Raw genomic sequence first — 15292 nt, 5'->3', positions numbered from 1 at the left:
TCCGTTGAACACTTTTCTGGCGGCTATTGGGTCTGTTAGGTAGAAAATATTATTTTGTGCCAAAATATGTATAATTGTTTAATTTTTCGGCTTGTTATGAATGTTTCAATGTAACATACGTATCCTTATTTTGTATTTGTTGTTTTTTTTGTTAATTTTTCAGTAAAAAAAGTACATACCGAGAAGGTGACTCTGCAAAAATTTTGGTTGTAGTGAGGCATTAATGCTCATTTTATGCATACATTTATTACACATTAAATAATAGATTGAATTGTACTGAATGAACAATACATTTCACGTGAACTTGTACTAAGGAATCAAGTTTAGTCCTTATAAGGCTGCATTTGTGAATGAGCAAAACTCAGAGAAGAAATTTAAGAATAGAAACCCTAAATATTTGAGGAGTAGGATCAGGATCGGCAAAGATAAATGGATTCCGGAAGGGAATGGAGTCTATTCGGCTGCCAGGGTTCCAGAAGCTCTTGAGAACCTTACGCTGGATACTTTCTTTCTGGAGGATGAACTTTCGTGGGACATGGAGAGGTTAGCCACGATTACTCAGCCGACTGTTCTTTGGAAAATGGCTACTAGCATTTTACCTGCTGCTGATCGTATGGACACCCCTATTTGGCCTCGGGACAACTTTAATTCTTATACGGTCAAATCGGGATACCTTCTGGCTTGCTCTTCTCGACAGCGCAACGAGGCCTCGTCTTCGTCATTGTCTTCTTCCCCTTTATGGAAGTGGATTTGGAGTTTGGATGTCATCCCGAAAGTGAAACACTTCATGTGGAGATGTGTAACAGGGGCACTTCCTTCGACCAAAGCCCTCATCCACCGTTCTATTGATGTGGATCCCCTTTGCCGCCGGTGTGGTTTGACAATGGAGACTCCGGAACATGCACTCAGAGATTGCGTTTGGGTCTCCTCTCTTTGGGAAATGTCCCCGCTTCGGCTCCAACCTTTGCCTAGTGATGATATCTGCCCCATCGCTTCTTGGTTTGATCGCATTCGCCAGAATCCGGTCAAGGAGGTTCACACTTTGTTTGCGTCGATTGCCTGGGCCTGCTGGTACTCTCGGAACCTCCTTATTTTCCAGGACAAATCACTCTCTCATGGTGATTGTCTCTTGATTGCGCAGCGAGCAGTTTGCTCGAAACCCTTACCTGATCACCTACCGCTTGCCAGGAACATTACTCTCCAGTGTTCTCGTGACTCTCAGTTCAAGATTAATTGTGATGCTGCGTTTGATGTGGGTCGTGGCTTTGGCTTTGGTGTGGTGAGTACGAACAAGGATGGGACGTTGGTGGGTGGTCGTCAGGGGTTTATCCCGGGGTTTTTCTCGGCGGAAAAAGGTGAGGCTAGAGCGATTCTTGAAGGCCTGATCATGTGCAAAGATAAGGGACTCGAAGACATCATCATCGAGACTGACTGCCAATCCTTATTTTGGAGATTACAGAACAGGAAGGAGGATCGTTCTTCTCTTGGTGACTCTGTTGACAAGATTTTAAGCTTGGCTGCCTCGCTTCGAAGCTGCTCCTTCAGCTGGACACCCCGTGAAGGCAACTATATAGCTGATTGTTTAGCTAAAGTTTCTCTCCGTAACAATGTGACTCAGTTTGTTTCTGAGGTCTCCCTTCTGTTTCTAAACTCTCTTCTTGCTGATTTATGAAAGCTTCCCTTGTTCTCTCAAAAAAAAAAAAAAAATATTTGAGGAGTGGTTTTGTGCGAGAGCATGCAATTTATGTTGAATTTCAGCCTGAATAGGTGATTCTCCTGTATTCTTCGTATAAATTATAGTTTGCATGTTTAATCGTATGTTATTTTTAACGTTGAGAGCATGTTTTACGTTATTTTAATGAATTAGTTATTATCTGAAATTTACAAGCATTTTAGGGAGATATTAAATTTGTTACTAATCGAATTGAATGTTTTGAACACGAAAAATGAAGTAGCCGCCAGAATCTCGTTAGCCGGCGACCCCACAAGGTCAGCGGCTAATGCCGACGGCTAATGAGATTCTGGCGGCTACATCATTTTTCATGCTTATTGTGATGTTTGTACTCGTTTAAGCTATTTTAATACTATATTTTATGTGGTTTTATAGATGGAATTCGTGAGATATATATATGTGAGATACAACGGAGTCGTCGATGGTATATACTATGTTGGCGGGGCTACGGAGGTCCTTCCCCTCGCCAATGAAACTGTTGCGAGCCTGATATACAACATCAACAATATTATGACAACGCATTCGTTGAGCCCGAACTATTAATTGTATTATTTGGCGACCAATCGATTTAGAAGGGAGACGAAATGTGGCTTGACTGAGGACGATGATGTGCAAGGCTTGTTGGCAACTGCTGAATATCCCATGGTGTACGTTGAGCACAACAACGACCTGGTCGAAGAAGCGTACATCCCTGCTTTTGATTTTGCCCAGGCTTCGGGATACGGAGATGAAGCACAATCTAGTCAGTATGAGACGTCGTATCATGGTCGCGAGAGCGCACCTCCAACACAATACTTTTCATGGGATGGGCAACCATTGGACGGATCCGCATGGAATCAAACGGAAAGCCTGAATGAAATATGCGGGAGATTCAACCAGGTGCGGACAGATGAAGCCGTACAACCTGAAGACGAAGCCGAAGAACCTGATGACGATTCTGATGAAGAAGAAGAATAAGATCCAAAGAACGAGTCGAGGGCACAGATTCTGCCGCCTTTGAGGATTTATTAGACGATGATCTGATAGAGTTCACGGCGACCGAGCGAGCAGCTTGGATACGACAAAGTAGAACTCGTCACGGAAATCCGACGGACGAGACCGGTGATCTATCTAATTGGATAGTTCCGTTGATTCCAGTGGACGCCACGACTTCGCTCGTTGCTCGCGAGAGTGACCTGTCCAGAGTTGCTGATTTGGGGAAGAATTCTTTTTACAACAGTAAAGAAGAATTGGTCTTTGTTGTTGGCTTGTGGAATATGAAGCAAGGGGCTGAGGCAAAAGTTGGCCGCTCAGATCAGGGACGCCTCTATTACAAGTGCAAGCACTTTGATAAGTGCAAGTTCGATGTGCGTGCATCTTGTCACGGCGGAAGGATGTGGGGAGTGCATAAGTTTAAAGAGCATTCTTGCGAAGGGGAATTGGGCATTTTGAAACGAATAAAGGTACACTCGAATGTGGTTGCAGCTTATGTGGAAAAAAGAATACGCGATGATGGAGAGGTCATTAAGCCGAAATCTATTATGGCGGAGTTGTTACGTGAATTTGACGTCATAATCAAATATGATGTCGCGCTGCGTGCAAGAAATCTCAGCTTAGAGAAGATATATGGTCGAATTGATGATTCGTTCCTTCTTCTGCCAAAATATTTGTATACCCTAAGGCAAGCGAATCCAGACACCTTGATGGGTTTGGAAGTAGACGAAAACAACCGGTTCAAACATCTGTTTGTTGCTCTTGCGGCTTCCATCTCACCTTTTTACTTTTCTCTTCGACTAGTGATTGTGGTCGACGGTACACATTTGAAGGGGAAGAACAATGGTATTATGTTCATCGCCGTGTTCTCCAGTGCAACACCCCCCAATGTCCTTTAGTCTCCCCGCTACTGTTGACAGGTACTTAATATTGTAGTACATACTGATCTGAGTAGTTGGACGGTTGATCGTCTCGGGCCTCGAATAAGGGACCTATTCAATACAAAAAATAACTCAATTTACAAAACATAATGAATTAACAAACATCAACTAATAATATAATGATGAATTAACAAACATCAACTAATAATAATGCATAATTAATTATTAAATCACTAGAAACATGATTAAAAAATTATACAACCACAATTAATCCAATAGCCGCCAGTAATTAATTGTTTTAAGCAGTAGCCGCCGGGTTTTCAAACCCGGCGGCTACGGCTTAAAACAATTAATTACTGGCGGCTACTAGGTTAATTGTGGTTCTATAATTTTTATTAATATGTAATAAATTTTTAAATTCTGAATAACCTAAAAAACGTTATTATTTTATGCGTAATACAGTAATAACCACCTAATGATCTAAATAAACGATTAAATATATCTAAATATGCTTCAACTAAATAAAAATTCTAACAACACTCAAACTATACTCAACTACACTATATCTAACACTGGAGAACATATATCTAAATAAAAAATCTATACACAATACAATATGAAATAAAAATTCTAACAACACTCAACTACACTATATCTAACATATACGAAACATATAAATAAATCTAACATATACGAAATAAAAATTAAATACTATACATCTAAATCAAAATTAAATACTATACAAAACATATAAAAATTCGAAATTATATAAATAAATCTAACATATACGAAATAAAAAATAAATACTATATATCTATATCAAAATTCAATACTACACAAAACATATAAAAATTCGATACTATATCTAAATCAAAATCTAACATATACAAAACAAATAACAAATAAACCCATCTAACATATACACCGATGTATTCACCAAACATATACCAAATAATACTTAAAAATGTAGTATACTTACTTGGTTTGAAGAAGAAGCCATGGCGTGAATGGTTTTGAAGAAGAACAAATAATAGCCGTGAATTGTCCCAAAAACACTTCAAATTTCATAACACAATATTAGAAGTTAGAACATGACTATTGTTTTCGACAAAAAATTGAATAGAAAAACACGAGACCTTACCTTGTCGGCGAAAATGGCGTCTATTCCTTCCTCCCTCAATTGCCGTCTATTCCTCTCTCTCTCTCTCTCTCTCTCTCTCTCTCTCTCTCTCTCAAATTGTACCGTTTCCTTTGATAGTGCGGCTTCATGAGACCCCAACACCCTAATTTAACATAAAATATAGTGTTAATGGGCCCTACCCAATTTAGGCCTTATCAAATCTCCATTTTGTAGTCAAAGAAATCCCACAAAAGCCGTGCCCGCTCAATTCATGCTTCCAAATTTCAATACCCGTGAATTTGCTACAAAGCCTATAGATTCACACCCTATAAAGCTTTCCCCTAGCCGTTTGAATTGTCCAATCACGCTTGACTTAGACTTAGGTCTTCAAATTTGAAAAAAATACAACAAACATTAATATGAAGTCTAATAAATGTATATTGTGATATAAAAACCAATTATGAATGAAATGGTATACAAAGCCGCCAGTAAAAATTAGCCGCTGGCTGTAGCCGCTAAGGGTTTCTTACACGCGGATACTGCTTTCGGATACTATATACTGGCGGCGACGTAGGTGGTAAGCTCTCTAATGTTTTATTGTTTCATATATATGAGTTTAGATTTTTTTTATCCAACATTTTCTATTATTTTATGTGTGACGCTATATTAATTCATGTTAAATCAAATAAAATCAAAAAATTGAGACTTATTACCCCACTATAATCTAAATTTGTCAATCTCCTTCTCTATTATGTATTTCTACTTCAGAAAATATATTTTAAAAAAAGAAATACAAAATGAGGATACGTTTGTGTATAATAAAACAGTAATACGAGGGCTGAAAATTTCAAATTTAAGTATATTGTGAATAAATAAAAAATCTGCACCTAATGGATAAAATAGCCGCCAGTAAGACATAGCCGCTCCCAATAGCCGCCAGGATAAAACACCCGCGGCTATTGTGAGCGGCTATGGTTTACTGGCGGCTATTTTATGAATTAGGTTCAGAAGTTTTTTGTGATTCCAAATATACTTAAATTACAATTTTTAGGCCCTCTTATTACTGTTTTATTATACACAAACGTATCTTCATTATTTTCAAACTTAGGGCATTTTAGGCTTACAAGGTCACGTGGCTTTACAATAATTGCACATTTATCAGATTTTGTGCATTTTTAACTACCTATCTTATACATTTTCTTACACAATTGTACTTGTGTAAGAAAAGTGTAAGAACTTTTACAAAAATTCATGCAGACCTATCAACATCAATTGTGTTTTGTACGATATATTATATGAGTGGGTATTTTTCATAGACATCTTATGAAAGTGGGTACTTTAAATTTCAACCCATTAACATATTAGTTAATGGTGTGTTCGTGTGATGTGCATAAAAGTTGACGCTCCCTAGCTAGTTTTAGAGATTTTTTTTAAATTTTTAAAAAATATATAAGAAATATAAAAGAGAAGGAGTATATTAATACATTGTTTTATTATCGTAGAATCTATATTAATTGTTTAATATTTTACAATAATTTATTATATTAGTTTGTTAAATTTGTGTTATTTTATTCTATTTCTCTTTTTTGGCTTAATTTTCAATGTTGAATTTGAATTAATTCTCAAGTTAAAGTAAAGTTATAAATTATTAATAATGAAAATTATTTTAATTTTTAAAAGATGAAATATTTAAAAAAAAACGTATAAAGGTATGTATTTATATGCTTTTAATGTACTTATTATTGAATTTATAGAATACAAACAACTATTTATTATACAAGTGACTGAGTTCTAATGTTAAGTCTATTAAAATTCTATTGAAACATAAAAATGAACTGTATAAAATACTAAAAAAAATTGGCTCGAAAACTCTCGCCCCTAAACCCCCCGTATAAATATTTTAAATTCAGACATTATACTTCAATAAATTTAATCAAAGTCATGGTTCCGTTCCTGAATACACGTACTTAACTATTTTCATTTCAATAAAAAACTCTAAATCACTACGCGTTTCCTGTTTAGTTTAACATAATATTCTTGGTCGGAAATAAAACAATTTAATCTAGGCCATGATTAATTCACGATTAGTTTAGTGTTTACACTGTCAGCACGCCTATCTATTTCCGGATTTAGAAAGCAATTGGAATTTCTCCAACAAAGCAACAAATCATAGAGACCCAATATGTGGTATAATTAGCTGATTTGTTTTGACACAGAATCCTCACCAGCTCATTGGTTCAAATTTCAATTAATTTAGAGTTGGAATCTTCTAAATTTATATATGTGAATAATGTGATGCACGTTTTAAGTTGAAAAGTCAATTATTCCATGAAAAGAAATAAATACACTAGTGGTCCAATAATCTTGCAGCATTTCATTTATGACATGTTTTTTTGACTTGGGGGAGCTGGGGAGGGGGAGCAATGGGGTTTGAACCCGAAACTTCACTGTTCACAGACAGGAGGTCGCACCGTTTGATGTAACATGTCCATTCTATTGAATCAGTATGTCACTCCAAACATCTTAATACGTATATATTATTTGTGTGCATTGGTGACGACATGCAGTTAATATCGAAGGTTTGAGGTTTTCGAATTTGAGTTCATCATCGTCGTGCGGTTTTTATTTTATTTATTTATTTATAAAATTTATTAAATAAAAAATGTATATATTATATAATGTTGGATTATTAATTACTCATGGTTCGAATTTACTTCAGATTTAGTTTACCTCACTTAGTGTCTCATTTCGTTGTTTTTTTCCTTGCATATTTTTCTTCAATTTTTCAATTTTGTAGGAGTATATATGTTTTAATATAATTTTGTAATTGATAACTAGAGTTTATTCCATCCAATTAAGATATCATTTAATTTTATTTTTATTAGTTAATACTAGTAAGTTGATAAATTCAAAGTTATGATATAATTTTTTTAAAAATAAAAATTAAATATAAGTTATAATATTATCATAGATTTTAGTATTCTTTTAAAAATATTAATAAAATAATAAACATAAATAATGGAATACAGTGACACAAACACGGAATCTCATGCGTCCTGTTTGAATTTGCGTGTTTTGCATAAATATGAATTAAAAAAAAAGCTTTGGCCCCTTTTTTTTCACAAGATGCCAACGGATCAAAATTTTGGCGTCATATTACATTACATTTAAAAATATATATATATTTGTTACACTTACATTACATGTTAGAGTCCAACATGTAAATCCGTTTGATAATTAGATACATTCACATCCCCCTCCCCTCTCCGCCAAAAATAATAAATAATAAAATAAAAATGTCAAAATGCACGCCACAAATTGATAATTAATACTAACCCTTTAATTTTGTATACATAAATTATTAAATTTTACACTTTTAAAAGAACGGAGTTCATTGAATCCAAATAAATGCACTCCAAAAAAATCGTGTTACCCTAATTTCTCCAAAAAAAGCTCATCAATTCCTCAAAAAAAGAGAGGAAAAATAAAAATTATTAATCACTCCTCCTCCCGTAGACGTATTTCTAAAAATTATGAGCTAATATAAACTAATAAATATATAATTATAACTATGAGCTATATATATATATATATATATATATATATACTTATTTATAATTTATCATTGACCATAGCATAGGCAATCACTAGAGCCATAACTAAGGCTTGATCTATCTGCGGTTCCACTACTAAAGTTAGCACATCATCTCCCAAAGCAACTCCACCTGCTGTCTCCTTTCCTATCACCTACACATTAATTAATTTATCAAACAATTAAATTCATGATTAAAACAGCCATTAATTAACAATCAAGTTCAACCTCAAATATTCCACATAATTAACCATGCATCATTTAAATTACTCACCTCTGCCAACACTCGGCCCTCCCAATCCATAATTTTAAACGTCAGTTTCCTTTGAAATCCCAAAATCTTCAAGATTGATGTAATGTTATTACATCTCAAGACAGCATGGCAAGAAACTAATCCACTTGCAAAAAATTTCCACTTCTTCTTCACTTTGAACCATGTTCCCTCTCTATCAACCTTTGAGTTATGCCATTTATGTCCTTCCCACCTTCTCAAAAACACTAGTGTCTGCAAAAACACATATAATCAAGAAACAAAATTAATCAACATGATCATTGCAAGAACAATCCCATTAATACAAATGTGTATAAGTATTACTAATTTAATTATAGTACCTTTCTCCTAATGGAGAAGAGCACTTGACCATGCAAGTTCATGAGTAGGGTTTCAGTGGTAGACTTTGTTTGGTAGTTATCGACACGAAACACAACACCACCTTCGGAGTTGAAGACGGTGCAGCCGTTGCCGTTGATCACGAGGGATTTCATCCAAACGGTGAAGACTTCTGTCTCTGATGACGTGTACTCACCGGAGCAACCCTGGATCATCGATCTTTTAGGGTATACTTTGGCCATTAATAAACTCACCCTTCTAAAATGGCCTTGCCTCACCTTAACACAAACTCAAATGGTTTTAAATATGCTGATCAGAATTATGTTGTTGTTGTTTTTTTTTTTTTTTTTCAAATGTTTGTTTAATTAAAAAAATCACAAGGAAGGACAGATTGGAGGAAGCAGCTGCTGAATTTGACTTTATTAGATGTATATTAATATCTGCACGTTTGAGTTAGCAATTTTATGCTAATGCCAGTTTGTCACCATTTGAAGCCTGCTTATCTAGATTATTAAATTATGTACATAGCATTTTTATAAGCTTTGTTAAGTCAATCATTTCATTTCCGTGCACACGGTTGTTGGAAGATATATATATATATATATATATATATATATATATATATATAGGGGAACGCTCCAATGAGACCCCCTAATTTTTGTGAGATCTAGGGCACGATTTGGTGCGTTTATTTTATCAATCCTATGGCTGATATTGTATCTGGAGGGAGATATTTTTTCACTGGGTTCGAATCATGAAGGGAGCAGAATATTTGAAAATTTGTTATTCATCAGTACATACTGATTGTTCATCAGTATATACTGTCTTGTTCATCAGTATATATGTCTTATTCATTATCAACTTTTTAAATTTTATTTTTCATCAGTATATACATCTTGTTCGTTAGATATACGTCTTGTTCATTAGTATTATATGTCTTATTCATTGTCCTCATGTTACGCGAAAAATAGGGGGTCTCACTGGAGCGCGCCCCTATATATATAGGGTCGCATTCAATGGAGACCACTTCTTATATAGAGAATGAAGACCAAATCAAGGCCATTCATCTCAATCCAATCAATGATCCAGATTATTTCCTGATTTGATTTTTCATGTAATTAAATAATGGTTAATTACATTTATTTAATCCAAAAAGGGCAAAAACGTCTACTCAAATCCACGAATTATGGCATCTGGTTGAACAAATCCCGAAAATTACTCTCTTCCAATTCTGGGACCTGATCCGTCAATGAACATAATAGGTGAACATTAGTATGTTAATTTGTTTTCCTATGAACATATTGATGAATATTAGTATGTTCATTTGTTTTTTTACGAACATTATCATGTTCATTTATTTTTCAACGAATACAGTACAAAAAAATCGATGAACATTTTTTTTTTTCTACAAACACACTACGAACACACTACAAAACATGACAATGAATATTATCATGTTCATTATATTTTTCTACGAACACAGTACAAAAATATCGATGAACACATGGAAAAAATCGATGAACAAGGGCGATAGGCGGCGTCCTCACCGGAGGAGCAAGGGCGGCGACGGCGATGTAAGATCTGAAAAAGGGAGGCGGCGGCTGGGCAGATTTGCGGTCGTTGCTGCCGCCGATCGAAGTACAGATGGGTGCATGAACTAGCAGAGCAGATGAGGAGGCGCCCACGACGATTGGGGAGGCGGAGCAGAGGAGGAGGCGGCGGAGCAAAAGGAAGAGAGATGGAGGCGATTGGGAAGGTGGCGGGGAGGAAGGCGGCGGAGCAGCAACAGGAGAGATGGAGGCGATTGGGAAGGTGGCGGGGAGGGAGGCAGCGGAGCAGTAGGAGAGATGGGGAGGCGGCGGAGCAGCAGAGATGAAGGCGATTGGGAAGGTGGCGGGGAGGGAGGCGGCGGAGCAGTAGGAGAGATGGAGGGGATTGGGGAGGCGGCGAGGGAGGGGGGAGAGTGATTGAGAGAGAGAGATAGAGATAGAGCGTGAATGAGAGAGAGTGAGTGAGATTAGGGTTAAATAGAAAATGACATGCTTAACCTTTTGATTATAAAATAAATGAAAATTAATAAATTTAATCAATTAAATTACCACCATTAGATTAAGTTAGATCAAGGAACCAGATTTGGTCTTCATTCTCTATATAGGGGAGTGGTCTCCATTGAACTCTCCCCTATATATATATATATATAATAAGGTGATGAATCAATCGTAGATCATGATGTTTTAAGAACTGAAAATGATTCCTATTTTATATTCTAAGAGATGTTTTAGTTTTAGTTTAGGGGGTTGGCTAAAACAAAAACACTTCTTAAAATAAAAAAAGAACCATTTTCAGCCCTTAGATCATCCAGATCTACTCTTGATTCATCACCTTGTTGGAATGATGAATTCATGGTCATGAGTTCGAATCCCATAGGTAGCGAAAAATTTATTTTTCTCAATTTACAAATAGAATTTATAAGTGTTCTACATAAAATTCATACATTTTAATTAGTTTGTACTCCATCTGTCCACCAAAAATAGGGCACATTCCTTGGGCACATGTTTTAATAAAATTGGTGGTTAGTGGAGATAGGGTCCCACCATTATTTTAAATGAGTGGTTGAAATTTAATTAAAGTTTATTTTTTTGTAAATAAGGAGTATTGATAAGGATAAAATATAAGGAAAAGTGGTAGGCCCATGTCTTATAAGGGAAAGTGCCCCATTTTTTTATGGACACCAAATATAGTAATTGTGCCCCATTTTTTATGAATGGAAAGAGTAATAGTTTATATGTTAAAAAGTATTTATACGTACCTATCTCTCTCCTATATATATATATATATATTGAAGTACAATATTTATCGCCTTATTGGTGTTTATGTTTTACATATTTAATGGAAATTAATAAACAAACAATATAGAAAGAAAAAGAAAGAACCAATGATTGTGTCTTTATTTTTATTTGTAGGTGTGTTTTCTTGAAGGGACAGTTAATAAACATAATTTTACTAGTTAATTAGAACCTGAAATATTTAGTCAATTAGTAATAATTAATTAATTAAACGCACTTTCTGCTAGGGGTGGGAATCGGGTCGGGTTCGGGTACCCTACCCGAAAAAATCGGGTACCCGAACCCGAAAATCGACAAAACCTCCTACCCGATCCCAAACCCGATTCTAAAATCGGGTACCCTAATACCCGAGTCGGGTATTCGGGTACCCTATAATTCCCGATCAAGATGCCCTGTACTGAATTTGAATTTAATTTTTGTAGCCATTCTCCACTACAATGGACCAAGCTTTTCCCCCAAAATGTTGCCTATCAATACACGTTTAATTCCTCAAGACAAAAACACCAATTAATTGGTAAGTGCTAACCATATCAAAGTCAGCGAGATCTTCAATCATATTATCAACAAATGGTCTCTCAATTTGACCTCCATTAAAAAAAAAAGAATTTAACTCCAGAATTAAATGGTCCATACATGTTGGTTGTTGTCGGAGCTTGGAGGCGGCACGGCGCGGTGCGGTTGCTGCGCGGAGAAGAAGTAGACCGCAAAATGACGAAAAGAAGAAACCGAAGGGGGCAGGCGGGCAGGCCAAGCGGCGCGCGCTCGGCGGCAGAACGACAACTCGGTGGCGCTCTCGGCGGCGTCGCGGTGGGCGCGAGGGCAGCAGATCTGTGGACTGGTGAAGGACTGAGGGTGCTGGAGTGCCGAGAGGGTGATGATTGGGTGAAGAAGCAGAAAGAGGGAGGTGGGACTCGCAGGAGGTCTGAGAGGGTGATGATTGTGCTGGAGTATTTAATTTGATTTCTATTAGTATTAATTTTAATCGGGTATTTCGGGTATACCCGATACCCAATTTTTTTATATCTTAAATACCCGAACCTTAATTTTTCGGGTATAGGGTACCCGATACCCGATTTTTTCGGGTCGGGTAATCGGGTACCCTATACCCGAACCCTATCTTCCCACCCCTACTTTCTGCTGTCACAATTAGCGAAATGAAGTAGCTAGGTTTTGCTCGTAGGCAAAATAAATTGCTATTTTAATAATGATTCCCAACCACATCTGACCTGCACTAAATATATAGATGCAGCAGGCTGCATAAGCTGTCACTCATTTACTATTTCACAAAATCTCCTGTACATCTGAATGTACGATACATCTGGATCGTACTCGACTCGAATTCTGACCCAAATTTAGTTCAATTGAACTATCCTATCCAAATGTCAAGTATTAGTATCATTTCGATATAGTGTTAGTGTCATTTTCATATAGTGTTAGTGTCATTTTACATGTAGTGTTAATGTCATTTCAATATAGTGTTAGTGTCATTTGTGAAATAATGTCATTTGTAAAATAAAATAGTGTTAGTGTTATTCTCGAAATAGTGTCATTTGTAAAACAAAATAGTGTTAGTGTCATTCCAATATCATGTTAGTGTTAGTGTCATTTTAATAAAAAATGAGTCAAAATAATTTAACTGGATCATGATCCGAATCGGGTACAACCCAAATGTATCATACACCTGGGTGTACAGGAGACCACCTCTTACTACTTACAATTATTCATTCGATCATTTTTTTCATTTAGAATTTACTATTTTCAAGCAAAAGTTAGTATGACACATGAAATTTTTTAACATACATGACAATTTAATTATCATGCACTACCGTATCAATATTGGTTGCGTATAATATATCATTTTCAAATTTCGATCGAATAAATTACTGCTAGGACTACTATATGTAAATATAGATATGTATAGGTTCGAGTTCCAATACAAATTATTTAAGGTAGTATATATTTTGTGGTAATAATTAATTATCATGTAATTATGCTTTCTTTGAAATTCAAACTCAAAACAATTAAAGTGCTGATACTTTATAGCTAGGTTAAGTGCAAAGGTTTGTAATTTGTACATAAAAAATATTTTTATTTGATCCAATCTCAAAATAGGGTCTAGTTTCATTAGAAAATTATTTAACGTAAAAATTAAGAACATTGCACTTAAACTATAGAGTTGTTGCACTTAATGTATAAAGTAAGTGTACTTTTGTGGCAATAAATTATCTTGTAATTAGGTGAGTATCCGATTTTAGTTTAGTAATTATATTCCAAGTTGCTCAGATGTCTGCATAATATATATAGTTAGCTAGAGTTTGTTAAGTGCATTATTTTTCAGAGAAATAAAAATGTCGAAATGATAGCATATATATAATATATAATACTATATATTAATTAAACAAAAAGCGCATAACAAAAAGGGCATAACATATGCTGATATGCGTATGTATGTATAATATTCCTATATATAATATAGCAATCAAATGATGTATCTCTTTATTTTCTTTAGGAGATCATCTCATTTTTCACATGCAGAAACATATACTACTATTTAAAATCAAATGACGCTTATTATCAAATTAATTAACGAGTGATAGTATTTTTTTTTTGCCTAAAAAAACAACAACAACGAGTGATGGTATTATTAACGTAAATCATATGGCCGGGATCCGATCCTCAAATTTTTTATGTCTCATTCCTTGTTTCATATTTAAAATTTTAGTAATTTTTTTCTTTAGTTTAATTTACTATGTTTTGGAATACTTCTAACATAATTAACTAAGGTTCACCAATTCAATTGCCTAAGGTTTATAATTATTTAATTTTCTAGATTTTAAATTAATAGTAATAATTAATTATTATAGTTAATAATCTAAAGTTAGGGTATTATTACATCCGTACTCATTTCAACATACCACCTTATTTTATTTGGACACTCCGTTTCAATAATAAACCATTACATAAAATAAAAATTCAATACATAATAAACACTCAATGTAACTCATTATTTAGCCATATATCACTATATTTCATTAATTATAACGTAGCTAACTCACCAACCCTAAAATTTCTCTATCCTACTTTATCAATTAAAATTAATCTTTTTATCATACTTATTTTTTCACAAATATACCTTAAAAAAATTACTCCGTGTACATACCTTGAGACCTATTGAAATAGGGTAATGAAGTCTTTTTTCTTAGAAAAAAAAAATAATAAATATTAATTAGGGTTCATTGTATATATCTTTTTATAATAAATAGTTATAAAAATAATGAAATTAATAATGAAACATGATGGAATAGAACAAATTATGAGATAAATTGCATTGATCACACGTGAATATGGTATTCAGAATTTTCATTAGGAAATTCAAGGCAAGTAGGCAATATTTTACTTCTGGTCTTTCATCCATATGTTAGGCGAAGTAACCCAAGTTCCTATCAAATTAAACAAATTTAAAATCATTATTAGCTAGTCAGAGATGAAGTTCTAGAGCATTTTTTAAATATATTAATCTCTTCGTTTGACATACAACT

General features: G+C 34.7%; 2 protein-coding genes across 2 annotated transcripts; one reads left to right on the top strand and one right to left on the bottom strand.

The window, feature by feature from the left end:
• The first annotated feature begins 535 nt into the window (after positions 1-535).
• Positions 536-1672, top strand: LOC130994366 (uncharacterized). Its single transcript, XM_057919411.1, has one exon. The coding sequence runs from the start codon at positions 536-538 to the stop codon at positions 1670-1672; it is 1137 nt and encodes a 378-aa protein (XP_057775394.1).
• A 6374-nt stretch (positions 1673-8046) lies between these two features.
• On the bottom strand, positions 8047-9156 carry LOC130994727 (protein LURP-one-related 3-like). The gene is made up of 3 exons (XM_057919792.1): positions 8910-9156; positions 8572-8802; positions 8047-8452 (listed from the first exon to the last, which is right to left on the bottom strand). The coding sequence occupies exons 1-3, from the start codon at positions 9147-9149 to the stop codon at positions 8318-8320; spliced, it is 606 nt and encodes a 201-aa protein (XP_057775775.1). The 5' UTR covers positions 9150-9156; the 3' UTR covers positions 8047-8317.
• Positions 9157-15292: the final 6136 nt, after the last annotated feature.

Source organism: Salvia miltiorrhiza, chromosome 7 (assembly GCF_028751815.1).
Source record: "Salvia miltiorrhiza cultivar Shanhuang (shh) chromosome 7, IMPLAD_Smil_shh, whole genome shotgun sequence".
In the NCBI taxonomy this organism is placed as follows: Eukaryota; Viridiplantae; Streptophyta; class Magnoliopsida; order Lamiales; family Lamiaceae; genus Salvia; species Salvia miltiorrhiza.
This window is presented reverse-complemented; position numbering and strand designations above follow the sequence as displayed.